Source organism: Acomys russatus, chromosome X (assembly GCF_903995435.1).
Source record: "Acomys russatus chromosome X, mAcoRus1.1, whole genome shotgun sequence".
NCBI lineage: Eukaryota > Metazoa > Chordata > Mammalia > Rodentia > Muridae > Acomys > Acomys russatus.
Window position 1 is genome coordinate 608,459 of NC_067169.1, and position 26,367 is coordinate 634,825.

Sequence of the window (26,367 nt, forward strand, 5' to 3'; positions counted from 1 at the left end):
AGGCTTAAAATGAAACTCTATTCACCAGGACAATGATGAAAGAGTCACCAGACCTTGTCAGGACTTCTCTGCCTTCTCTGCCACAGTGCTCCAACCATAGCCATTTGAGAGTGCTCTATAAAAAAAAAAAAAATGGTTTGAACTTCCAGGCTATTTTTAAGAAGGAAGCATAGTTTCTGCAGGAACACACCACTAATTTCCATGGCAAATGCTGACTCATGCTCCGAGCATGCTTGATGGTGCGCCCCCTCTAGGGGAACAGGGATACAGGCCTTTGCATGGGACTTCCTACCTGTTCCAATCCTAAAACAAAAGTTTGTCTGGCTATCAAAAAAGTCAGATCCTTTTTGGTGTTGCTGCTTTCTGGATTCCAGAAGATAAGGGATTTTCCTAAGGCAAGAGGAGAGTCCCTTCATTTGTGGACAGCCAGGACAAGATCCCCTGAAGACTATGAGCCAAAGTTAAGTAGGGCCAATTTAGTTCATTTTGGCAATGAAGAATTACATGACTTGAATACAGTGAGTGGTTAAGAAATATTTCCAAAAAGACAGGATTACTGTTTGGTATACAGCTTGGTTCAGACAGTCTGCATTCTGTTAAGCTGTGCCCCTGTCAGGGTCTGCTTGTCTAGCTACTGTTGCTGGAAGGATGTTTCTACCTTCAAGATGTGTCACTAGCTCATCGAACCTATTTCTGTAGCTCTTGGTGAGAGCCAATTTAAGCTGGCTTCTCAGTTTGCTCCGCATTCAGAAGAGACCAATTTCCAGTTCCTTTTCGGAGACCATGAGACCAGATGCTGTGACAAATGTTCCAGTGAAATGAACCTAGAAAATGATCCTAGGGTGCTTCTCAGGGGAGCGGGGGAATCATTGGCTTTATCTGTGGCTTAAACACACATTGCTTTCAGCTGGAGTGCTGTCATCTCTCCCTGTGAGGCTTTCTGATGGGACATGCTTTTGTGACTGAACAGGGCATCTGGGGGTGGGGGTGGAGGGAGGCAGAAGGAAATGAGGCTACAGGACCAATGACAGATCTAGAGAATGGTCATGTTTATGGATACGGCCCTATTGCATCTGGCAACCCGAACTGGGGAGCAGTTCCTGCAAATGAGAAGCCACTGCTTTCGTTAGGTAGGTCATTGTACCATAAGCCCCACTAGGAGCACTGTCATAAAAGAAGTGGCAAATTCCTGTGGCTTGGTCTTTTTCCAGGATGTCTGTGGCTCCAAATGACACCTGCAGCCAGAAAAAGAAAAAAAGCAGGGGAAAAATGATTGGAATCTACTTTTGTCCTTCACAAACCACTCTGCATGTTGGAGGTGAGCCATGGGAAGGGCTGGGAGCTGGAGGCTAGGCCTACACTGCAGGAAGCCAGGGCCATGAGATGATGGCAGTGATATAGAACGCAGAGTAATGCATCTGCTGTGGATACTGTTTTCACAGCCCTCCTTTTGCTGTTTAGTAGCGATTCTTTGGCAGGACAGCTTTTTTGCCTGACTCAATTATATATACAGGAGTAGTTTACCAAGAGCCAGGTAAGTAGCAAATGGTTGTGTCTGGAATAAAACCCACGCTAACAAAGACCAGATTCCCCAAAGGTTGTCAGATTTCCCAAATGGCTACTTTGCCATTTCCTAACCAAATGCTTGACATTTTTTCACCATCTGTGATGACATTTTCCTGGTTTGAGTACATGGCTTCCAATTAGAAACAATCTCCAGCATCACCAGCGAGAAATGGCAAGAAACCTGCTACAGTGCCTTTGGTAGTGAGGTGAGTGGGTGGAGCGGTCACACCCACCTGGTCCTGCAGGAACAGCTGATTGGCCAGCTGCACAATCTGGTCCACATGGATGATACCCCCGATACTGTCCATTTCTGTATCTGAGAGCAGGGTCAGGACCATGATGGCTTCCACCAGCAGCTGCCGATACTCCGGCTGGGATACACGGTTGAGCACTGACTCCACATGGACAGCAAACTTGATCTCACATGGGGTCATCTACCAAAGGGATCAGCAGGTTGCCAGCGTGAGAGATGGGACAGGCAGAGCCCTATAATCAATTGCTGTCCTTGGCACTGGGTGGAGCTCAGCTCAAATGTTGCCTTCTTCCTGAACACTGTCTCAAATCTATAGCAGAAGCCCTGTGGAACAGAGGCTGACTGCTTCCTCCCACCACCCAGGGCAAGCTGACCTTGTTCTAGTTTCTTTTGTCTACCCAGGGTACTGTGACTTCTACGGAGCAGGGGCCATTTCTTATTTCTTAGAGAAATTCCCTGTGGCATGGTACCTTGGGCAGGATAAAAAAAAAAAAAAACAAAACAAAACAAAACAAAAAAAAAAGAAAGAGAAGACAAAATCTGTTATTTTTTAGCGGGGAGGGGGGGTCAAGACAGGGTCTCTCTGTGTAGCCTTGGCTGTCCTGAACTTGCTTTGTAGATCAGGCTGCTGGCCTAGAACTCACAGTGATCCACCTGCCTCTGTCTCCCTCGTGCTGGGATTAAAGGCATGCGCCACCACGCCCGGCTAACAAAATCTGTTTTTAAAAGAATGTCTGAAAGTGCCAGGTGTGGTGCCACATGCTTGGGAGGGCTAAAGATATCCCAGAATGCATGGAGGGCAAATAAATCAAAGGAAAGACTGCTTGTGGCTGAAGGGGCCCTGTGTGGGTTAGTGTATGTGGGATAGAGTTTGGATGGGGTTTTAAGGGCACCAGTAGTTTATAAATGCTGTTGCAGAGGGGAACGAGAGAGAAAAGGTGACAAGAAAGGAACTTTGAGGGTGACACAGTTAAAGTGACCAGACCTATAGATGGCTCCACAGAATAAGCCTAAGAAGCGTGGGTACACTCTGCCATGAGGCGAGCCCATGGATGGGCTGGTGGTTGAGTCTTCTCCCCTTACCTCTTGGGTTGTTGAGGATGGGAGGACATAACCGTCGATAGACAGACCATGGCACTAGAAGCAGAACATAGGCATTTCAGACAGACTCCAGAACGCAAGTGTGTGCTCGCTTACACACTCACATGTACATACACACAACTTTCCTTGCCCTGGAAATCTGCATGAGGGTTGGAACATGCCAGACTGTCAGAGTTATTTTTAGAGTGCTGTTCTCACTGCCCACAGGTTGTGTTTTCGATGGAACAATTCTAGGGAAACCAGCAGGCATCTTTCTGATGGGCTCAGGAACAAAGTCCTAGGGAGTTGCTGCGTCCTCCTCCCAAGAGGCTCTGCACTGCACTTGGCAACTCAGCCTGGGTGTCTGCCAGGCCCCCTTTTGGTGCCATAATGATGGGAGATGTTCATGGCTCCCATTGGTGAAGCAAAGCTCCTGTGCCTTTGCAGCCGTCTATTTTTGAGATTTCTATAATAAGCAACAATCACAAAAGCCTGGAGCACACGCGCGCACACATGCACACCCATGTTTATAAATACCAATGGAGTGCAATATATATATATATGTACTCCTTTTTCATAATAAAAGCATCTTGGTATTGGGCCAATGGAAGTGGCTAGAAGTATATTGCGCCCCAGGAAGACTGAGGGGATTTTCGAGGAATACTTGGGCCTAGTTTAACTGGCCACCTTTTACCCTCCAGTTGGCAGCAGGCACCCTGCCCTCATGCTGGCTAGCCCAAGGGCTCACCACAAAAGTCTTGAAGGGTGGACCTGAGGCCTCTGCAGGCTCAGAGGGCATAACTGCTCTGCCCTCCTACCCAACTTGGCAGCTGTCTTGAACAAAGCCTTGGTCCACAGAGCACAGGCACTGAAGCTCTGTGACTGGCCCTGGGCACCTGCTGCAGAAAGGAGACAGGGGGCTGTGACTTTACAAAGGAGCTAGAGTATGTCCTTGTTTGGGATTACTGCAGTGCGCTTCTCTCCCTACTGGGAAACGAGCTAAAAAGGAATGGTTCAGAGAAAAAAGGAATTTGTCTTGCTTTGCAAAGCTTTTAAATGAGGCACACTGTCCCTCCATGGGGGAGGCAGGGTAAGCTCTGGTGGAGCCTCGGGAGTGGTATGAATGCTCTGGAGTATGAATGTGGGAGAAAATGGATTGTGGGGTGCAGAGAACAAAGTAGCCCTGTCTTCCCACGCTGCCCCCCACGTGAGCAGCAGGTGTTTCACAGGCCCTCCTGCATTCAGGTTGTGTGCGGTGCAGTGCTCTCTGTGGATGTGTTGTGCCAGTTTTAAACCACAAAGTCCAATAAAAATTTTAACAGTCCCTAGTCTGATGGGAAACACAAGCCTGTTTTACTGCCACGGGATCAGCGGGCAGCTGGCTAAGGGGAGGGGGGTGAGGGCTCTAGGATCTCTACCTTCCACCATGAAAACAGGGGTATACTGGGGCAGGAGGGAGAGTGTGCCTTCAGGGCACATGGCTTCTTGAGCCAGGCTAGAGTCTTCTGTTTCTCTGTACCCCTGAAGACTTAGCAGGTAGCAGGGGCCCCATCATGTTGCTGAATGATATGGATACCGTGTCTGTCAGCCTCATGCTAGGAGTTGGTCCATCCAGATCCAGAGTTAGTGGTGCAGATCCTGCCTGGCATTTTTGTCTAAAGTCTTTCCTGCCCCCCCCCTCTCTGTGTCTATCTTTAGTTTTCTATGATGCTAAATTATGTCCAAGTTAGGGGCTGGCTCATCTCCCCTAGAGTCTATGTTTCCTAGCACACACCTCACCTTCTGAAGGATCTTCCACACTCTCTGGTAGAATCCCACAGGGACCCTGTTGATGGCCCCATCCAGCCTTCTCCTGCGCAGCCACTGGCCCTGCTGCTCTCCCCAGCCCATGTGCTGTCCTCCGGAGTCTGTAGAGGATGTGCCTGTTGGGGAGGATGGGGTGCTGGACCTCTGTAAGACAGATACCACAGGGTCTTCAGAAGCAGGTGCTCCCAGAGAGAAGCTAGCCATCTCAAAGGCCAGCTCAGCAAATTAGTCAGAATCTCCCTCTAGCCAGCCAAGGGCACAAGGCTCCACTTTGTCAGCTACTTGAGTTGGATTTACTTTTTCATACTCTTCTTTCTTTGGTAGCTTAATTCTTCCCAGGCCCTAAGGAGTAGTATCACTCCAGGAGACCCTGAGTTCACAGGATAGAGACCAAACAGGTACAGATGTGGCCTCTGCCATTAGGCTGTCACAAGCCTACAAGCAGCTATGACAGCACCTACTGGAGGCTGCCTGTGCCCTATGCTAGCGCCACCTGTTGCTCCAGTTGATCCTACATGATGCAGACATAAGTGTCCCAGGGAACAGAGAATTGTCCTTTGTGATCTGTGCTCAAGGTTCAGCTGTCATCCTGAAGGCCACTCCCTCAGAGGTCACTGGCCAGGTATGCAAAGGCTATTTAAGGGAAGCAAGCCACAATAGTGCTTGAAGATGTTGTCTCAGAGAGGGTGAGGTGGGTGGGAAGGAAAGAGAACATGGTGTGGAGGCAAAGGCCCAAGGGCCTGCTTTACTTTAGCAGTGCCACAGAGAAGGGACCATCACCTACCCAGAGGGCAAATACCACAGAGAATGGCATATATATCCAGGGAGAAGGGACCCGGAAGCCAAGACTAAAGGTCAACTATGAATCATTGCTTAGCAGTGTGTGTATAGTGTATATACGTAGGGGTGGGAGGGTGTCACTGGTTTTTAGTTCTCTACCTATGCTTCTCAATCATTTCTGCAGTCCTGCTCTTGGTCCTCAGCTTAGACCTGTTGTCCAGGGTTAGAGGGTGAGGCTCTTCTTTCCATTTCCTTGTGGGAGGCTGCAAGTGCGGCAGGGCTGGCTGACCTCTTAGGGGCAGTATGGAGGGACTTCCCACAGGCAGAGGTCAGGTGCAGAAGCTGCCCTGATTGACTTGTCCTGGATGGATTCCTCAGGCTGGGACAAGGCTAACGTACATCTTTACATACATTTTTGTTTGGCCTATTCACACTTTCATTTCACAACAAGCAACATCAAATTGAAAGGTTTAAAAATAAAATGCAAATACTGAGCACACTAGCAGAGCAGGAGGTGGGAGTCTTCTCTCAGAACTCATTTTGACTTCAACAGATCTTATTTTGAAAAGGCAGTTAGGCTGGGTTATTCTCCTGGGCTCATTACTGCCATTTAAATAAGGCACCAATTAGCTACAAATAAAAGTAATTACAGCCACACTCATCAATGACTCAGCTGATTTTCTCCTTCTGGTTTTGGGAGGCAGATTCAGACTCGCCTCTGCAATTAGAACATTTCCTGGGCCTTCACTTGAGCTCAGGGTACATGCTCTCAGCTGGGGCAGGAGAGTAGAAAGTGCTTGGCTAGCCTTGGTTGGGGCAGTAGTTCAACACTCAATGAAAAGACACCCGGGCTGGACTGGGTGGTATATGTGTGTGTGTGTGTGTGTGTGTGTGTGTGTGTGTGTGTGATGTCTGTGTAGTATGCTCAGATACCCTCAGCACTGCCTAACAAACAAGAAGCAGCCATAGAAGCAGTGTTTTGATGACTCTAGAAAGTCCTGGAAGTTGCTAAGGTGAGCATGCCTCACCTACACTGTAATGAGGAGTTTGACAAGCCAAGATCTGAGAGCATGAGATGGAAATGAAGCTCGAGATTACCTAACCTTCTTTAGCATTTTCTGAAACTTAAGAGTTGGATAATACCTTCAGCATCAACTAAAAACCTCTAACCCTAATGATGTGACCCTTTAATACAGTTCCTCATACCTGCAACCATAAAATTATTTTCACTGTTACATCATAACTGTAATTTTGCTACTGTTATGAATCATAATGTAAATATGTGATATGCAGATAATCTTAGGCGACTCCCATGAAAGGGTCAGTTGACCCTCAAAGGGACTGTAACACGTAGGTTGTGAACCACTGCCTTAACCATTACATAAACCATCAGAAGCCAGGGATGAGGGCTGTGGTGAACCTCAGTGCTGGAATGTTTGCTTAAAATGTGTTCCATGTCCAAAAACTGTTGTTGTGTGTGCGTGCACGAGTGTGTGCAAATGCACACACATGCCCTAACAGAAGTGGGGCTGAGGTGGGAGCATGGGTAAGGCCACAAGAAAAACTTGAACAGTTCAAACATGGAGGAAGAAGAGACAGGGAGGGGGGAGATGCCAATGCAGATTTACCGCAGACTTGAAGGAATGCAAACTGTTGGACACAGCCTGGCCCACAGGAAAGAACTACAAAAACAAAAAGAATAGACTCAGTCCCGTGCTTTGTCACCAACAGACAGCAGTAGTTGTAATCGAACACAGAGCAGCGTGAAAAGCACAGAGATTGAAGGCAGAGAGAGACAAGGCCTGGACAGGTTCTCATTGAGCAACAGTGACAGATGCAGACCCACTGCTCCCTTGTAGCCCAGCTTGGCTTTAAACAGCAAGTGTTTCCAGGTTCCTTTTCTCTGTGGAGCAGGGCCGAATCAAACTGGGACACATGTTCCAAAGTCACAGCATGCCATGTGAATGTTTTGTGTTGCACTGTAACACCTACAAAGATCAAAATAGTCCTAACTGCAGCTACTAACACCTGGCACCCAACAAGAATCCCATAGATTATTGTTAAATATAAACAGGGGATCAGGCTGAAGACCTTTAACCATATACATCTTTCCTCATCTAAGAATCTAGATGGCACCCTTCATTTGCGTATTGGTCTGTGTCTGTGGTATGCTTGCAAAAATGAGTACTTACAACACCACCTGTTAAATTTTGGCCAGACAACAATTTCTTGACCTGAGTAGCCAAGTACAACACTAGCACCGGCTGACTGAATATCAACCCAACAGAGAAGGAAGGCCACTTCATCCCCGTCACAGGCGAGGGTAGCACTCAGTGGAAGAAGCCATCCTTGTTCAGCCCATCATCAGGCCTTTGAGCTGCGGGTAACCAGAGGGACGGTGGTGCCACCGAGTGGCCGACAAAGGAAGATGTTTGGAAAAGTATGTCCTTAGAAGAAGCACACGTGAGACTCTGAATGGTTGGCCGACAAAGGAAGATGTTTGGAAAAGTATGTCCTTAGAAGAAGCACACGTGAGACTCTGAATGGTCTACACTCTGACAAAGCACTCTCTGTATTCCATGCCCTCATATGTTTCCTCTCTCCTGGACATAGAGACATCCAATCATTGGAAATAGGAATCCAAAGCCAGATGTGGTAGCGTGCACCTGTACTCCCAGCTACTCAAGAAGCTGAGGCATGAGGAGCCCTTGAGCCTACGAGTTTAGGCACAGCCAGGCAGCGTGGAGACCCCCATCTCAAAAATATATACATAAATAAAAATAAAGGGAAGCAGTATATGACAGGGTGGTGCTGCACAGTGTCCTGACTTTTTTCCTTCAAGGTTAAATCTCTCCAGGTTGGTGAAGGGCAGGAACTGGTAGCACTGCCCTAGTCTTTCTAGTGATGCTATCTATCACCACATTCCCCTCTTTTAGCTCCCCCACTCCCCTTTTTTAAAAATAGAACTGCTGATGGAGGCAGAGCCTGGACCACCTCACAAAGAATCCTTCCAAAGGCTGAATTTGATAAATGGAATTCTTTTGATCAGTAACAAAATGAGCTAACTGGGCAGAGGGCAAGGTCGTCTTTCCTGCCTTCTCATCTGGATCTCTGTCTCTGGGGCTGGGCTGCCTGAACTGCTTGTGTCATTCTACCATGCACCCACATCCACGCTCTGTATTTGCAGCCTTGCTTTCCATGTTCAAGCCAGAAAGAGCATGCAGCTAACACAGAGAGGGACAAGCAAAGCAAGGCATTTTACCTGCTCATCAGCACTAGCTCGCCTAGTCATCTGAAAGTAAAAAAAATCAGAAGGTCAAAACCTACTTCAAGTTAAGAATGCCCCACTGCTTCTGTCACACACTGATAAAGCCAGAACATGCTGGTCCCACCCCTCAGGGGCTTGCCATCCCTCCCTCCCAGACCGAAGCAAGTGAGGCAGCATGACGTGTGTGTGACCAGATTTTCTCAGGGTAGGTCATGGCCATGTCCTAGCACAGTATCAGGCACATTAGGACTGAAAAGGTGTTGAACTGCAGAGCTGTGAATGTCAGCTCATAAGGATTTCTACAGTGAGTTAAATGAAAGCGATCAATGAAAAGAGACAACCGTGGATGGTGGTAAATACAGGCATCATAATTATTCCAGTCTTTTCCCTGCATCCTCCTTGCTATTTCAGATGAAGAACACATTTGATGGAGAAACGGCTGCCTCTTTTGACATTATTTCTACTTTAAAAATTGTTTTCTTTGATGGTATGAATATTTGCTTCCATGTGTTATATATGCATCAGTTGCATGCCTAGTGCGTACAGAGACCAAAGACGGGCATCAGATCCCCCAGAATTTGTCACAGGTAGCTAGCTAAAAGCTGTCATGTTGGTGCTGGGAAGTGACCCTTATCCTCTCCAAAAGCATCCAGGTCTCTTAGCTCCCGATCCATCTCTCTAGCCCATGACCTTACATGTAACATCACATGAAGGCTAGACATTGGTGTGTGTGTGTGTGTGTGTGTGTGTGTGTGTGTGTGTGTGTGTGTGTGTGTGTGTGTGTGTATACAAACGGTTTGGGGGTATCTACCTGGGATCCAAGGCTTTGTTTAGATCCTACGACTTCTACAGAAAGCAGACCAAAGCCTCACGGCCTTGGCTTTCTGAGGTGAGCCCTGGCAGAAGCAGCATCTCGACCCCTTCTTTGAAGCCACCATGCATGCTTCTTACCTGTTTCATCTCACACCTCAGTCTGGTGATGCCACTCCTCTCAGTTTTTGTGACTCCAGTATGATCCACCTCGTGGATGGAGATGGCAGGGCTGGATGTGGAAGAGTGAATTGGACGCACTGGAAGGGAAACAAACATATGGGTTTTAGGGAACCTACTGCACCTGCCTTGAGAGGCAACATGGGGAACATGTTTCTGAGGTTCTCATAGTTTCCCTACTTGATTGTAAACTTGATGAGAGAAAGGCCTTACTTGTCCCAGCCAGGCCTGGGCTTACAGGGCAGGCTTGCCACATGAGGCCTCAAGGGCTGTGTGAAAGCGTGGGTACTACTTAAGCAGCAGGTACAGATGAGAGTGGCAGAAAACTGTTGGCTGACAGAATTGGTTTTGAAAACTATATACAAAACACATTTTCTCTGTGGAAAACTGAGACCATCTAAGGAAGCCAGATGTAACGTCTGTCGACATTTCAGTCATGCTGCCAGTTTTCCCCTATGAATAGATGTTTTTACCTTATACAACATCACATATATTATACACATGACATGTCCATGATGATATGTAGACATGTTTAGTTGTTTCTGCACTTAACATTTCATGAATGTTTTCCCACAGCTTTACATACTGCCTCACATGTTTAATGACTGCATGACAGTTGATCTCAGAATGAGTACCATCCAATTCTATTTGTGAGTTACTAAAGGGTTCATCTTGACTAAGGTGTAGGATTCATGCTGACCTTGCCAAACTCTGTAATGTCAACTGTCCCAGGCGAAATGACAAAACTACTGCATACTCTATTGAAGGGCTTAGAATTTAGGTACCTGTGGCTATGAGCATGTGTAGTAGCATCCAGGGAAGAGAGACGATCTCAACCCAAGCCTTTGGGGTGAAGCTGGGGTTGAGCTGGCTAGAGAGCTGAGGGGTGAGGTGGAAAGTGGTGTTAAAGCTAGGCACATGGTGCTGCTATGGAGCAGAGGCAAGGAGGCTCTTCCCATGCACCAGGCCACAACTCTTGTCATAAACCATTAACCTCAGAACTTAACACCTGTACTGGCTCTGCTCCCTAAGTATATGGCCCCCAAGATGATGGTCATAAAGGATTATTCTAAAAGGCAAATACATCTGATCATACCATTGCTCACTTGGAATTCTCCAGGGTCTGCATCTGTCTTCAGGATAAAGCCTAATCATCTTTTTGGTGCCACAGAAGCCCATGTGGGCATATACTACTCTCATTCTACTGTTCTTTTTAGGCATAAGGAACAGGTCACTTCCCATAGAATATTGCTGAGGCCAGGAAGGTGGGGGACAATTGTGAGGGTGGAAGCCACCAAGGAGTTCCAATGATGGATCAAGAGGGAGAAATGGCACCAAAGAAATGGAAAACAAGCCAAATGGGGTGTGGAAAGCTCCAGGACAGTATGTTTGGGGGAAAGTGTTTGTTGGAAATAGTAATTTTAGGATTTAGTCAGAATTTTAAGCCTCCTACTAGCTTCCTAGCTTATAAAAACCAAACAGCCACAAGACAATGAAGAAATGCTGTTTGAAAACAATACTGTGTCTTCTGTCCTTGCTCATGATTAGACATGTCATGTCATTCAAATGACATTCTTCAGTTCTTGGTTTTGTATGCATCTATATAGCTTTACATTTAATGACAATCATCTGTCAAACCATGTACACTATTATGATGAGCAGAACACTAAAATTTATCCTTTCCATTTCCATTTCAAGGACTGTGTGTTGAAATAACTGTGAATTACTTTTGGGTAGGGATTGTGAGCACTCCTCTTCAGAAAAGAGAAAGCCTCGAATAGACAGTTGATTGCCCCATGCGGCTTTGTCTGAGGCTGGCACACACTCAGGAAAAATACAAAGTACCCAATGTCCTTCTTATTAAATAAAAGGAATGATAGCCCACAGTGTGTTTCTTTGGCTTGATGAAATAAATTCACCGATGTGTCTGCGAATCATTTAGCTTTTTATGAGGAGGAGAAATGATAATTGCTTCAATTATAATTAGGGAACATTTGGGAACAAGAATCATACCAGGACTTGGGTGGTGAGATTTCTTAGCACTGTGAGCAGATTTCCAAGACAGATAAAAACTAGTGAGTAATGCTGGGGTGAAGCCAGTGAACTGGCCCACACAGGTCATAGAATATTTCCCCTGCTCTCTGGAGAATGACATGGGACCTGGCTAAAAATACTTTGATGCAAACTGAAGGGCAGGCCACAAGGAGTGATATGTTAGGACCTTACTTCATGACACTTAGGGCTATAGAAGATGCAAGGTATAAAAGTATGCAGTTCACTCTGTCCACATAACACTATAACCTACAAAGAAATGCAACCCTTGTCCCTAAAAGCAAGATCCTTGAGCCCATGCCTCAGTTCATCCTACTGAAAGAGGAAGCACACATCCCTTCTTTATAGGGTACCTGCTGACACTGGTGCTGATCTGCACATGGGTTCCCCATGAAGAACTCACTGCAGTGACTCACCACTTCTCTCCACACCGAACTCTTTCCCACTCAAGATATGATGCAGGAGGTTCTTCATGTCGAAGGGGCTGAGATTCATCAAACTCTCTGAAGCTTCTTCTCCTGAAAGCAAACATCTTATAAAAGACCCAGGCATGGGGCTGGTGGGGGATGGCTCGGGGTGGGAGAAGACAATTTAGAAGGCAGTGGCGGGTCTCCTTGCTTGGATTCTTTCACTGATGGTTCAGGCCTGAAAGACATTGGCCCTTGGGCAATTCAAATACCTCTGTTTAGGTCAGTGCAGGTGCATTTAATTCCTAGACATAGAATTTTTCACACTGTATCAAGCCCTGATGCAAATGATGTCTGTACTTCTCTCAGTGAAGTCGAAGGAGACATCTTACACTGAGGATATCACTGTAGCTTAGCTGTCAGCTACAGCAAAGGTTCTCATGAACATGGTGGCTGCTTTGCCTGCTCCACTGAGGAACATTGTGTTATGTGGCCTGACAGCAGCCACCTGTCACAAAGGAACTGGGAGAGCTCTCCTAGTGGAAGCCTGTTTGAAAGTGCTTGAGTGTGGCACCCAGTGCAGCAAGGCTTTGCAGTAGGGCTGACTTGGCAGGAGTGGCAAGCCATGGCCTCTTACCTGAGCAGTTCAGGCTCCGAGCCAGCTCTGTGGCCATCACCTGGATGATCAATCCAATCCGGAGTCTGAGCATCTCTGCAAAGAGGCTTGGCTGGGCCCGAACATACATGGCCAGGTAAACCACGATCTCCTGGTATGGATACACATGGGAAACCTGAGTGGCCTACCTCTCAGGAAGGCTGTGACCCAGCTGCCCCTTCCTGTATCAGCCAGCACCTGACCTGTGTGAGGACAGCAATGCTGATGTCCTGTCCACTGGCTTCATAGATGAGTTTTGTGAGATCCTCTGGGGGAAGAGGCCTAAGGAAAGAACAGTAGGTCACACACAATGGGTACTTCAGGGCAGGGGCCTCCTTGCTGTCAGTGGAAGTTCCGTGCTTTGTACACTACAAGCACCCACGTGACAAGAGTATCTTCCAAAGGGCACTGCCACCCTTTCCCAGTAGTGCAGGGCTTTCTCCATGTTCCTCTGTTGACTGGAGGTTCTCCAGCAGGGACTTACGCAGAGATGATCTTCTCCCGGGGTTCAGGGGGCAGGCCTACTGTAAGCTGCTTCTGATGGGACAGCAGATCTGCACAGGCCTGCAGAGTATTTTGGGGGAATGCATACAAAGGAAAATAAGCAAAGCTAGTGCCAACAGCACCAGAAATTTACCTTTATGAACTTGATAATCCAAACCTAAAACCAGGCCGAGCAACTCACAGGGCTGGATCCCTGTGATTTCTATATCTCCAGGTATGGACCCAGGCCTGGACTCCTAGGGCTCCTTGCTGTATTCAGACAAGGCAGGATGATGCCTCAGATAGCAAAGATTAGAATTACTAGGCACACTGTGTTCCCAGCTTATGCATTCCTCAGTACTCACAAGTAACAACTAACGCCTTACCAGAACACCTGCTTAAAGTCACAGGTCTGGATTTTGTAGGGCCCCAGGGATAAAAGTATTAATGATCCCTGTACCTGTGACATGTGGAAATAAGTGCTTGGTTTCATGTGATTGCTTGGTAAGTCTTTCTGTAGTTAAGAAAGAACCAAATTAATCAATCTGAGAATTTCTTCCTCTCTCATTCAGAGTAACAAAAAGTCAGGAGAGGGCCTGCCCAGCGCTGGGTTAGGTTCCCTGAGACTCTTTATGGATAAGAGGTAGTTGCCTTGAGCTGCCACAACTAGAAGACTAGAAGAAGAAAACATGGTGCTCGAGAGAGCAAATGGGCAACCGGCAGGCATGCTTATTCTGACCTCAGCGAGGACCTCTACTTTCTTCCTAAGCAGGCCTGAAATGTAGCGAATCAAACTCCACTCTTGGTTCAGGCCAGCTTTTCCATAGAGCTCGCTGAGAAGATTGTGAACAGTGACTCCATGCTGTCCAAACAGATTGGTATCCCAACTGGGACCTCTGGCAAGAAGCAAAAACAAACAAACAAACAAACAAAAAAACAAACACAGAGATAAAGGTCAGAATGTCAAGGCCGGGTGAGGCAGGGATTGCCCTGCATTTTACCAAGTGTTTAGATATCTTTAGTAACTCTAGGCCTTGCCAAGATGGCTCAGTTCAACCAAACATGTCTATACCGTGTCTTCTGAAACAAAAGCCTAGTGTTCACACATTACTATGGTATCCTGGCCTTGCCCAGACTTTTCATGAAAGGCCAGCATCATGAGGTCAAGAAAGGGAGAGAAGTCTCTTGTGTAGTGACCCTGGGTAATTTGAGTGAATATGATCATGCTCTGGTATCGCTGGAATGCCAGGAGAAACAATTAATGTAGAACTCAGTTCAACATGGTGAAGCCCATCAACTTCACCTGTGTCTCCTCAAATCCCTATACTAAAATCCTAACTGCAGAGTGATGGCATTGGGAGATGGAGCTTTTGGAAAGTGACTAGGCCATGAAGTAAGATCTCTCATAATTTATCAGATAGTAGCCTCACCTGAGAGGCACCAGAGAGCTTGGGCCTCCCTTCTACCATTGGAGGGTAGAATGAAAAGGGACCATCACATGAGGAAGTAGGCCATCACCAGACACTGTACTTTGGATTTCCAGTGTCTAGAACTGTAAGATACACTTCTGCTCTTTATGATACCAGCTGATGATGTGTTGCTATAGCAACCCAAACAGATGAAGGCACTTACTTTATTACATAAAGAATGTACAGAATATCAGCCTGGTCCTGTAGGTTTGAGCAGTCTTTCAGTTGCCCAACTAGCTTCTCACAGTCCATTTCACCATGGTCATCTCTGGGCCACTGGTAGTCATATTCAGGAGTCTGGCCACATGAAAGCCAAAAGGAAGGGGAAGAGGTTGAGAATGGGAACTTTCAGATGACCATAAAGTGAAACGCCAACTTTGTTTCTGAATGCTAGTACTATGCTGGGCTTCATTGCTTCAGGAGATCTTTTGTACTGTCTTGATTATGCACCTTGACTACATATGACAGTGACCTATGTCAGCCAAAATTTGCAAGGTACTAGAGAGACTAGGTTAAAACATATAGAAGTTTTATGTATTCAACGTTCAAAAATAGACCAAAAAATTTCTACTGCAACAAATTATGACAGCAGTGATCCTCTCTACCATGTACTTGGAATGGAACCTAGGGCCTTGCCAGACAAGCAGTCCCCCACTGTGCCATACTCCCAGGCCCCAGCAGTTATCTTTGGTCTATGGGGTGGAGTTAACTAGGAGGCAGAGAAAGTGGCCAACGACAAATGCATATTGACCCAGTGACAAGTCATTGCACTGCACTTTTCTGTCCTTATTTTATAGTTCAATAAAATATTTGTTCATTTTCTTGAATAAGGTCTTATCACATAGCCCAGGCTGCCCTAGAGCTTGCTGTGTTACTCAAGTTGACTGAAAAGTTGCGATCTTTCTTCTTCTTTCTCCATGGTGTTAAAATTACAATCATGTGCTGTCACACCCAGCTTTCAGTGAAATACCTTTTAGAATGCAAAACAACATAAAAGTGCATGTTTAAAACTACCTAAAAGTATAATTAGATTAAAATATTCTCCAATAGGCCATTGGATATTTTGATTCATATGGGATAAAATCAGGGAAGATGTCTGAATAAAATAGTAAAAGTAAGGATGAACACCTTGAGATTTTATGCTTTGAGGAATCTCAATTAAGTGTATGGAGAAGTCATACTTGTTTTTAATAAGCACTTGGCAGGCAATGCAGGAGGACTGTAATTTCAAGGTCAGTCTGGGCCAAAACCTGAGACCCTGTCTTAAAAACAAACCAAAATGTATGAGTAATAAAGTAATAAAGTTCCATGCTCTGTTTTAAGCTCTGGCTGCCTCAGGTGTGGTAAGAGAGGCGGTTAAGTGTATTTCTTCTCCAAGCGTGGTGGCACATGCCTTTAATGTCAGCACTGGGAGGCAGGTGGATTGCTGTGAGTTCGAGGCCAGCTTGGTCTACAAAGTGAGTCCAAGACTGCCAAGGCTACACAGAGACACCCTGTCTCGAAAAACAAAAGAAAACAAAACAAAAAAGAAGTGTATTTCTTCTATCACTGCTGAGCTCTGATGATCAGGCAGATAGACAGTAAGAGGCCTTTCCCTCCAGACAAAACATAAAGGTATGCACTGAACTCAAAGTACACAATGATGCAAACTGAATTCCAGCCCGCTAAGTGCCTGGATTCACATCAACATGTAGAGCATCTACACTGTGAAACTCTGGTATAAAAAATGTCCTTTAAGCTTCACCATTTGAGATAGTTCTTGGGACTAACCCAGTATTATCAAGTGTTACATTTAAAACAACAACATCAACATTCCAAATAGTTTACCTTCTTTAGGAGTGGCTGTGGGGAGTCAACAAGATTCAATGACTTACGATGTCCGCTTAGAACTTTAGTTGGCAAAATCATGGGGAAAACTGGAAAAGAAAATAATTAAGAACGCTATTGCAAGGAAGAAGAAGAATAAAGCCCTTCTTTTGGTAGGTATGTGGCATTTTAGGACTGCAAACATATTTTAAAGATATGATGCCTGACTCCACTCCTCTCTTTTGTTTTCCAACCGGGGAAACTGAGATCTAGAGAAGCTGGAATATTTGTCCAAGGTCACAGGGTTTTGCTGGGTCCATGCAAGAGGAACAGCAAAACAGCTCTAGAACTCATGGAATGTGGCCCATTGGTTAGCAAACCCACCATGAGTATGTCTCCATGAGGCATAACCCCGAGAACTATGTGTCCTGAGGACTTCATGCTGTTATGGAGCACAGCTCTGCCTATTACCTTTGCGGTCCTTATAATCCCCTTAATATATGAATTGTGTGAGTACTATAAAGGTGGCTTCCAGTCCCTCACTGGGCAATATCATTGGCATACTCAATAACAATGCTTGATCTCTTTCAGGCACTGCGGCTGAAGCAGATTAATGATTCAACCACCATCCCTGAAAACAGCCTACAGATGTAGATTGCTAACAATGATCACTACCCTTAGGAAGGACTTGGAAAAACAGATTGTTCAACAAGGTTAAGTAAAGATGTTTTAGCTAGTGGCTCTGACGTAGAAGATCTTAGGGAAAGATAGATTGTTTAGCAAAGTAAGGTAAAGATGATTTTGCTGTTGGCACGGATGAAGGAAATCTTAGGGGACAATTGAAGCTAGGAGAAAGCACGCTTTTATTAGTAAAGCTAGGGACTTTTTGAGGTTGGCAAAGCAAGAACAATGGCCCATGGCAGCATTGGCTGATGTGACACTTTCAAGCTGGGCTGGTGACTGAGATGACAATTGATTTCCTTATTCTATTTTTCTGCCCTTGGCTTCCTGATATGATTTAATAAAACATACTAATGAGTAGGTGAGCACCTTTAGGACTTAAAGTAGAAATGGGTGATTATTTTTATATAGGAATTTAGATTTATGATTCTTTTACGATTTTTATAAGATTACTCCTTAAAATAATTGATTTCTTCTTTGTAACCACAAACTGCAGCCTACCAGTAAAGAAAAGCTGGCTGAGAAATTACCTTGCCTGCTTATACTCTGTTAATATGTATGTAACAAGTTGCTTATATACAAATGTATATGCGTTCTTAGAAATAACTTGTTATTCGTGTTTGTTCCTTACCCATAATATGTAAAACGTTTGATCATGTGAAGATATTAGGGAACACAATTTTCTTACGTATATCGATTGTAATCATTTATCGATAGAGAAATAGAATGTAAACACATTGTGATTTTTGTACGGCTTGAAAGATTTTGTTGGGGTATATAAACTGTGAGAAGAAGGAGAAGAAGAAGGATAAAAAGAAGAACAAGAAAAAGGATAAGAAAATGGATATAGAATAAAGATAAGGATGAAAATAAGAAGATGATAATAAAAAGGAGCAGCTCGTTGAAACCTACCTGCTGGAGTCTGTCTTACTTATTTACACTTACACGTGTAAGTGTGTGTGTGTGTGTGTGTGTGTGTGTGTGTTACGGTTACGGCCTGGAAGGTTGCCCTCAGAGAAGGTCTAAAGGGTCACCAACCAGCCAGTCACAGGATTCACATTCCATCTCAGTTTTCCCCAGTTGATGTCGAAGCTGGACATAATAATAATAATAATAATAATAACAACAACAACAACAACAACAACAATAATATCAGCTGGTTTCATAATCAAGGTGGCAGGGTTTCCTGCCCAGTCTCATTCTAGCATAGCTGAATGTTATGGACTTTACTTTTTGCCACCTCTGGCTGCCATTATTATCTGTAGTCGTTCAGTATGATGCCTCTGTCTTCCGGGATGTATCGCATCTCAGAACACTAGGAAATAGCTCATGCGCATTTCATGTATGTGTACATGTGTGTAAGCCAGGGCTTGGCATTAGCAGGCTTCCTCTATTACTTTCTACCTTTCTACTTTATTTTTGGAAACAGGGTCTCTTCAATGAACCTGGAGTTCACTCATTCAGCTCCAGGGATTTGCCTTCTGCCCCTCTCCCAACTGCCACTGCCACCACTGCGGTGCTAGAGTTACAGATGTGCATTGCTTTGTCTAGATTTTACAAGGGTGCTAAGCTTGTTCAGCAAGCCCTGTACCCACTGACCTATCTCTCTTTGCTCCCTCACTAATTCATATTTAAAGGGATTTATAAAGCAATCTAAAGTGGTTCACACCTGGAATACCAACACTCTGCTGGAGGACTACAAGTTCAAAGTCAGCCTGGACTATATAACTGGGTTCATGGACAGCCTAGACCACATAACAAGATATTGTCACCAAAAACCAAAAACACAAAAGCACCTAACTAAAACAAAGCAAACAACAAAAAAAGACAAATCCTTAAGAACAGGTAAAGGGGCTGAAGAGATGGCTCAGAGGTTAAGAGCACTGACTGTTCATCCAGAGGTCCTAGGTTCAATTCCCAGAAACCACTTGGTGGTTCACAACCATCTATAATGTGATCTGCAGGTGTATATGTGGGCAGAATACTATCTACAAAACAAATAAATAAATCTTTAAAAAAAAAACAGGTAAAAACAGGAGAGAAGATAATAGCAACATTTTCAGAAATAGGAAAGACAAAGGTTGAAAGACAAGCGATTTAGAAGAAACCCGGCCAGCAGGGATCCAGGCAAACAGTTCTTTACCCTTCCTGTAGGAGAACAGTAGAATAGGAGACAGGAGAGTACCTCTAAAGACTCAGTGTCCACCTCACAGCCCCAAGGCCACAGGCTCCACTGTGCTCGAAGGTTCTTTTGCAGTAGCACGTAAATAGACCTGCACCAGAGGGACTCTAATGTGAGAGGAAGACACCTTTACTAAAAGGAAAAAGGGACTTGAAAATGGAACCTAGTCAAGGAAAAGAAAGTGCAAACACAAAGATAAGCTGCATCTCTACTGTTTTTAGAATGATAAGAAAATATATTACATATATGAAACAAGAACAGATGCAATCTGGGGAATGAAGATTAAAGCATAATAGCAAAAATGAAAAAAAAATCAATTGAGAGGCTTACAAAAAGGTGAGCTGATTGCATTTATAACAGATTATAAATATAGACGACAGAATAGAAATTATTAAAAATTTCTCCACGTAGTTAATAAAAATATATGAAAAGAAAGAACAGGGATAATGTGAAGAAGAAAAGAAGTCAAAGGTTTTAGAAAATTTTACATGATAGAGAACCATAAATTTCTAGATCAGAAGGCCCACTGAGTATTCAACAGAACAGATAAAACATTCCCAGGTCAAGATATATTGCTAAAATGTCAGAACCTGGGAACATAAGATATTAAAACTATCCAAAAACTAGCTAATATTTGAAAAGTAAAAAAAAAGAAACATTTGCCAATGAGAGTTACCTAGATGAACCCCAGTGCACAGAGTATAAAAGAACGATCACAAACTTCATCAAATTATTCCAGGAGTTTGAAGAAAACAAAGAAATAGCTCAATAAAATTAAAGAGAAGGAGCTTAAGAAGAATAATGTCTGAGCAATGTCCAAGAAAGCACAAACATAAGGCTGATGGAAATAACGAAAACAATCCAGGACTTGAGAATAGAAATCAGTAAGGAGAGAGAAACATTGAGGACTCAACATGAAATGAATATAGAATGAAAAACCTAACAATTGAACTGGAAAACTCAAAGGGAAAACTTAAAAGTAGAATAAATCAAACAGAATACAGAATTTCAGGACTTGAAGATAAAGTAGAGGATCTAGACCAAATAAAAAGGAACATGAATTACACACACACACACACACACACACACACACACACACACACACACACACACACACCACAAAGACACAGAATGTATGTATGGGAGTGACACAGAAAATGTAGAACACCATGAAAAGACCAAACTTTGAATTATCGGCATAGATGAGGGAGAAGAATCCAAAGTCAGTGGCATAGACCAGGTTTTCAACAAGATCACAGAAGAAAACTTCCTCAAACTATGGAAGGATGTAGCCATATAAGTACCAGAAGCACACAGAATACCAAATAGAAAAGACCAGAAAAGAAAATCACCACAGCATATCATAGAAAAAGACACAAGTTACATATAAAGGAAAACCCATCAGAATTAACAGCTGATTTCTCAATGGAGACCTTGAAAACTAGAAGAGCCTGGAGGAATGCATTATAAACTCTAAGAGACCTTGATGGTTATCCTCAACTAATATATCCAGCAAAACCATCCACTATAATTGAAGGAGAAAGAAAAATTTTTACATAATATAAATACCATGAGCGGGATTAACCTGAATGCATCCTCCCTGAGGACTAGCTTTCATGGTACCAGAAGGTGCCATGCAAACTTCCAAAGGAGGGAAGCAACCAACAGTCTTACGCAGCTATGATGCCTATGAACCACATCAACAACCAGCCTAGCATGATAACTCTAAGAGTACATACCTTAGTGGCATGCTTACCTGCTGGTTGGTAATTGGACTTAAGACCCATTCAACAAGAAGGAAACCATGCCTGGTACTGGAAACCTAGAAAACTCCTCAGTGCTAGTGAGGTCATGGATCTCTACAACCACTCCTTTAGTAAACCAGCATACATGCTAACAGCAATCTAAACATTTGTCTTATACCCACAGTAAGTATAGTCCGCATCCCTCATCAAAGAAACTTCTATTTGCAACGGAGACCATTACAGAAAGCCACTACCAATCAAAATGCAGAGTTGTGAAGCTCAGTCCCAATGGATACATCCATAAAACACTACCACAACTAATGCTCAGGAAACACTGTGGAAGAGGGGTCAGAAAGTTCATAAGACCTAGAGGGTCATGGAGTTTGCTGTAAGACTGTCACATAGTAATGTCAGAAACTACAATTAAAAAGTCTTACTAACATGACTCCCTATGAGAAGAACAAGGACAGCAACAATAGACATGCCAAAACAGACAGAAGAAAGACCATGAGGTCTCAGTCCTACACAAAATAACTAGAGGCAACTAAAGGATGCTGAGAGCTGTAGCAATAGTCTTCTACAGGGAAAAGTATACCAACTGGTTGTTTAATACCAAATGGTTGGCCTTAAAAACATACATGTAAGTAACATTATATAGATTGAGCAGGTTATGTAGAAATATATAATGAGAAGCCAATCATAACAGACCACATATAATATGAGACAGTTTCTTATATGAATCCAAAATGAACAAAATATAGAGACAGATGATTAATGATTGCCTGGGAATCAGGAAGAGACTAATTGGAAATGTTAATGGAACTGAGGATATTACTCCACAGGACACACACACACACACACACTGAAAAAAAGAGGCCATGATTTGAAAGAGAGCAAAGAGGGGCATATAGGAGAGTTTGGAGGGAGGAATGGCAGTGGAAATGATGAAAATATAACCCCCCAAATAAAAGAAATCATTAAAAAATATGGTGACTAAAAGATGCACTTTATATACAAAATTAATTATATGTAGGCCAATGAGATGACCCAGTGGGTAGAGATGCTTATTGCCAACCCTGATAACCTGAGATCAATTCTGGAAGACCACATGATAGAAGGAGAAGCAATTCCTACAAGCTGTCCTCTGACCTCTACATGTGTGCCAACATTCACACCCACAAAAAAATTAAATTAAAAAAAATAAATGTAACTAAAACTAAATAAAGATTCATTTAAAACATTACTGCATGCTTAAGACAATATTTTGGAAAAGCAAGTGAGAACGTAACAGAAAGCAAACATATTACCCAGAAAGACCCTTATCTGCATTTATGTAACACTTTCTACGGTTCTCCTTTATTTATTTGCAGGCTGTGGATTCCAAATCTGAGGCGGATAAAAAGAATCTAACAAGGGACTGAAGAGAGTTCAATCAGTACAGTGCTTGCACTGTAAGTATGCAGATCTGAGTTCAATCCCCAGTGCCTACATAAAAAGCTGGACATAGCGACATGCACTTGTAATTTCAGTACTTTGGAGGTAGAGATGGGAAGACCCCTAAGGCTTACTGGTCAGTCAGCCTAGCCTAATCAGTGAGCGCCAGGCCAGTGAGAGACAAATATAACCAGTTAGCAACCCTTGTTGAGAACACCCAAAGTTTGACTATCATCTTTTGTATGCACGCACAGCATGCACACATAAACACACACACGCGCGCGCACACACACACATGCAAATTAATGCTATGAAGTGATGCTTTTAGAAAAATCTGAAAAAAAGATTCTTTTTAATCTAGATTCTACACCTAGTCAAACTGTTAAATGTATCTAAAACATTTGCAAGCATTTTTCAGACCTGCAAAGGCTCAATAATGTTGCCCACTACCTACTGTTTCTTAGGAGCTATTTGATGTCCTCTGCCAAAATAATACCAAGAAAGGGGAAGATTTGCAGTATAGAAAACAGAAACACTAACTTAGAAAGCACGTCCATGAAGCAGGCCAAGAGCACAGCTGGCCCAGAAAGGAGGAGACTTTGCAAACTCTAAGAAAGAATTAGACTCAAGAGATACTATAACTTACCTTTTGGAAATGTATATTGTGAGGCTAATGAAATACTCAGAAAGAAGAAAAGCAAGGAAAAAATTTTCACTTCAAGGAAAGTAAAAATAGGAATGTAATCACAGTATTCTCTAATGTTCAATTAAGAATACTATCTGTGGGCTGGAGAGATGGCTCAGAGGTTAAGGGCCCTGCCTGCTCCTCCAGAGGTCCTGAGTTCAATTCCTAGCAACCACATGGTGGCTCATAACCATCCATAATGTGATCTGATGCTCTCTTCTGGCATGTAGATGTAACTGCATACACAATAATAAATAAATAAATATTTTAAAAAAGAATACTATTTGTATATTTATATACATATATACTAACTAAATTTTTAGATAATCTTCTGCAGGTTAGAGAATGAAGTACAGGAGTGGTAATTTAAGACAGCCAAATCCTTATCCACACACTAGAACCTTGTAGGTCACATTGATGCCTCAAATGATAGAAGTAAATACATACTATTTTAGAAATACAGAGATATGGAAATGCCAGAAGAAACATCTAGAAGAATTGAAGTGGAATGGTTGGGGAGAGGGCACATTTTGTCTTTTAGGATTGACTTTAATTATACTCACACATGACTATAATAAAAGAACGTATCTTAATGGACAGAAGAGCTTAATAACATACATGGAGTTTCCAAACCCTTTGCTTTGGCCATCACAGAAAGTATGTCCCGAGTGGAGTGGATAGCACTGAAAACATGGCTGTCTTCTGACTTCTTACAAAGAGGGGGGAGGTAGCACTTCAGAGATGTGCTTTGGAGAAGGTTGTTGATATACTGGTCAAGATCATCTTGGCTTTCTGCAAATGGACAACCAAGGTAAAGAATCAATGAAAACAAGCTATTGAGTAGACAACACTTAGCAACATCTATTTGCACCTCCACTCACACTAAAAGAATAAAGTTAGTGACAGGTATGTTATATTGTGTGTACATATTTGTTTGAAAAAATCTTCATTCTAGGCCAAGGAAAACCAGAATGAGATAGTGTTTAAGTCACACCATGTCAAGGTGAGCTGCAGAATATGAAAGCAACCAGAAAAACAGTAGCTAACACCCTGTCTTTTAATTTGAGAGAGAACTAAGCCTTATGGAGCTTTCTGCACCAATTGCAAATGTTATCTAAAAGTAAAAACAGGTCAATTTGACCCAAAACCATCTCCAGATTAAGACATGTTATATACAAGTGGGGTTTTCACCACTCATATCTAATCAAAACTAGGTCATTTTATCATTTTCTTTCAAAAGTCAAGTACCGTGTTTCTCTTATATGAATGTATTTTGTAAGGGCTTGGAGGTACAGCTCAGCAGTGCAGGCACACATGCAGCTTTGGGTTCACTTTACCAACAACAGTTCAATCCTAAGAATCCACATAGTGGAGGGAGAGAAACAACTCCCCAAAGCTGTTCTCTGACCTCTACATACATGTTATATAAGTCATAATATATCACAGAGAGAGCAGGGAGGAGTGAGGGTAAATAAATGGGAAGTACTTTAAAAAGCAATTTATGAACAGTCCTATGCCTGCAATTTTCCTACTGGGCTATGAAGCAAAAGGCACCAGTGTAGTTTAGGTTCTTAAACTAGCACTTTATTCAGAAGCCTTGTTTCTGTTCGTTTGCTTATAGCTTATTTGTCAATTATTTTCTGTATTGGGGTCTTAGGCAATTCTATCATAGTGCCAAAGTTTAACAAATTCAATCAACAATGCACAGCCACTTGCCACAAGGTACCTTGATTACTGCTGTCTTCCAGGTATCCTCCCAGGTCTGCCTCACTGTCAGGACTAAAGCTCCCATCACTGTCATCATCAAACAACTTCTCATCACAGTCTGGATCCAGGAAGGTCAGGTACGTATAGAATGAGGTGGTGAGGAACTCTGCTAGGTTCCCTAGTTTCACTCTGTCAGGAAGGGACTATGTTAGGGGTACAGGGGAATGCAGGCAGACTGCCACCATGAATCACTGGGAAACTCTTCAGCAGCTAGTTAGAGCTTCTGCAGGAGTTAATAAATATATTGGCCCCATACCAGCCAAGAAACAAACTCCCCAATTCAATAGCAAGGTTAGGCATGGTAGGAATGCTGCAATCCAAACACTTGGGAAGTAGGCACTGGAGGATCAGAACGTTGGGGCCATTTTCAGCTTCACAGAGAGTTTGAAGCCAGCCTGGGCAACATAAGACCATGTTGCCCCAAAAAACAAAAGCATCAAGAAACTTATTCACAAGTATGAAGTGAAAACACATAGCATTTAAAAGCCAAAAGCTTCAGGGTCAATTTCTGTCCCCAAACCTAACAAATCCAAACCTATTTTCTTGATCAGCTAACAATTTTTACAAAATAAACCGAGCAAACCACTTTCAGTTTGAGGCAACCTCTGGGATCACTCTCCCTTAACCATTGAATCAGAAACAATAATTCTCCTGGTGTGCTTACCCCTGCCATGAAACATGGTGAGATGGGTACACGGGACTGATGACGGAAGAAACACACCTCAGAGTTAAGGTTCTCTATAGAAGTAAGTCATTGGATTGACCTGCCATTCTCAGATTAACAGCAGTGCACCCTGCATTGCTCCTGCTGTATTAGGCCAAGAAACATTCCACTGGAAACTAGCAGCTTGGAGTCTTGCTGAAGAATTATTGTACCCAAGATACTGGGAGTCCACATAGTTCCTGCCCTACGAAATGTAGATACTGAAGTGGAAGACAACAGGACCTTTCTCTGAGCTAGCAGCATCAGATCAGAATTTTGTTACTATGTGTGAGACGCTAAGAGCCAGGATAGAATTGCTTATGGAGTAAATCAGAGTACACAATACAACCACCTTCACAGCTGCTTAAGTTTCAAGGGGCAAAAGGCATATGGCAAACTGACAGTTGGGGAAGAAGAGCCTGTCCCTTCAGAGTGAAGGGAGCTAAGGCTCCTTTTGTTTTGCCCTAGAGTTGGGGAGGTGGGTCAGAAAGCCAAAATGCAATGGAAACATTTTCTCTGATGAAGGTGAAAGAAGGAGTGGGGCTGATGAGGCTA

At 43.6% G+C, this 26,367-nt stretch overlaps 1 protein-coding gene across 1 annotated transcript in view; it reads right to left on the minus strand.

Moving 5' to 3' along the window:
* Positions 1-283: 283 nt before the first annotated feature.
* Positions 284-26,367, minus strand: part of Phka2 (phosphorylase kinase regulatory subunit alpha 2) — an 82,384-nt gene continuing 56,300 nt past the window's right edge. The window contains exons 18-33 of the mRNA XM_051142599.1: positions 25,069-25,238; positions 23,961-24,134; positions 16,637-16,725; positions 14,973-15,106; positions 14,080-14,236; positions 13,342-13,421; positions 13,061-13,139; positions 12,840-12,969; positions 12,212-12,313; positions 9,705-9,823; positions 8,748-8,777; positions 7,114-7,167; positions 4,679-4,849; positions 2,903-2,956; positions 1,800-2,000; positions 284-1,235 (exon numbers count right to left, since the gene is read on the minus strand). Coding sequence (XP_050998556.1) covers positions 1,065-1,235; positions 1,800-2,000; positions 2,903-2,956; positions 4,679-4,849; positions 7,114-7,167; positions 8,748-8,777; positions 9,705-9,823; positions 12,212-12,313; positions 12,840-12,969; positions 13,061-13,139; positions 13,342-13,421; positions 14,080-14,236; positions 14,973-15,106; positions 16,637-16,725; positions 23,961-24,134; positions 25,069-25,238 — 1,915 coding nt within the window. The 3' untranslated portion in view covers positions 284-1,064. The remainder of the gene's footprint in view (positions 1,236-1,799; positions 2,001-2,902; positions 2,957-4,678; positions 4,850-7,113; positions 7,168-8,747; positions 8,778-9,704; positions 9,824-12,211; positions 12,314-12,839; positions 12,970-13,060; positions 13,140-13,341; positions 13,422-14,079; positions 14,237-14,972; positions 15,107-16,636; positions 16,726-23,960; positions 24,135-25,068; positions 25,239-26,367) is intronic.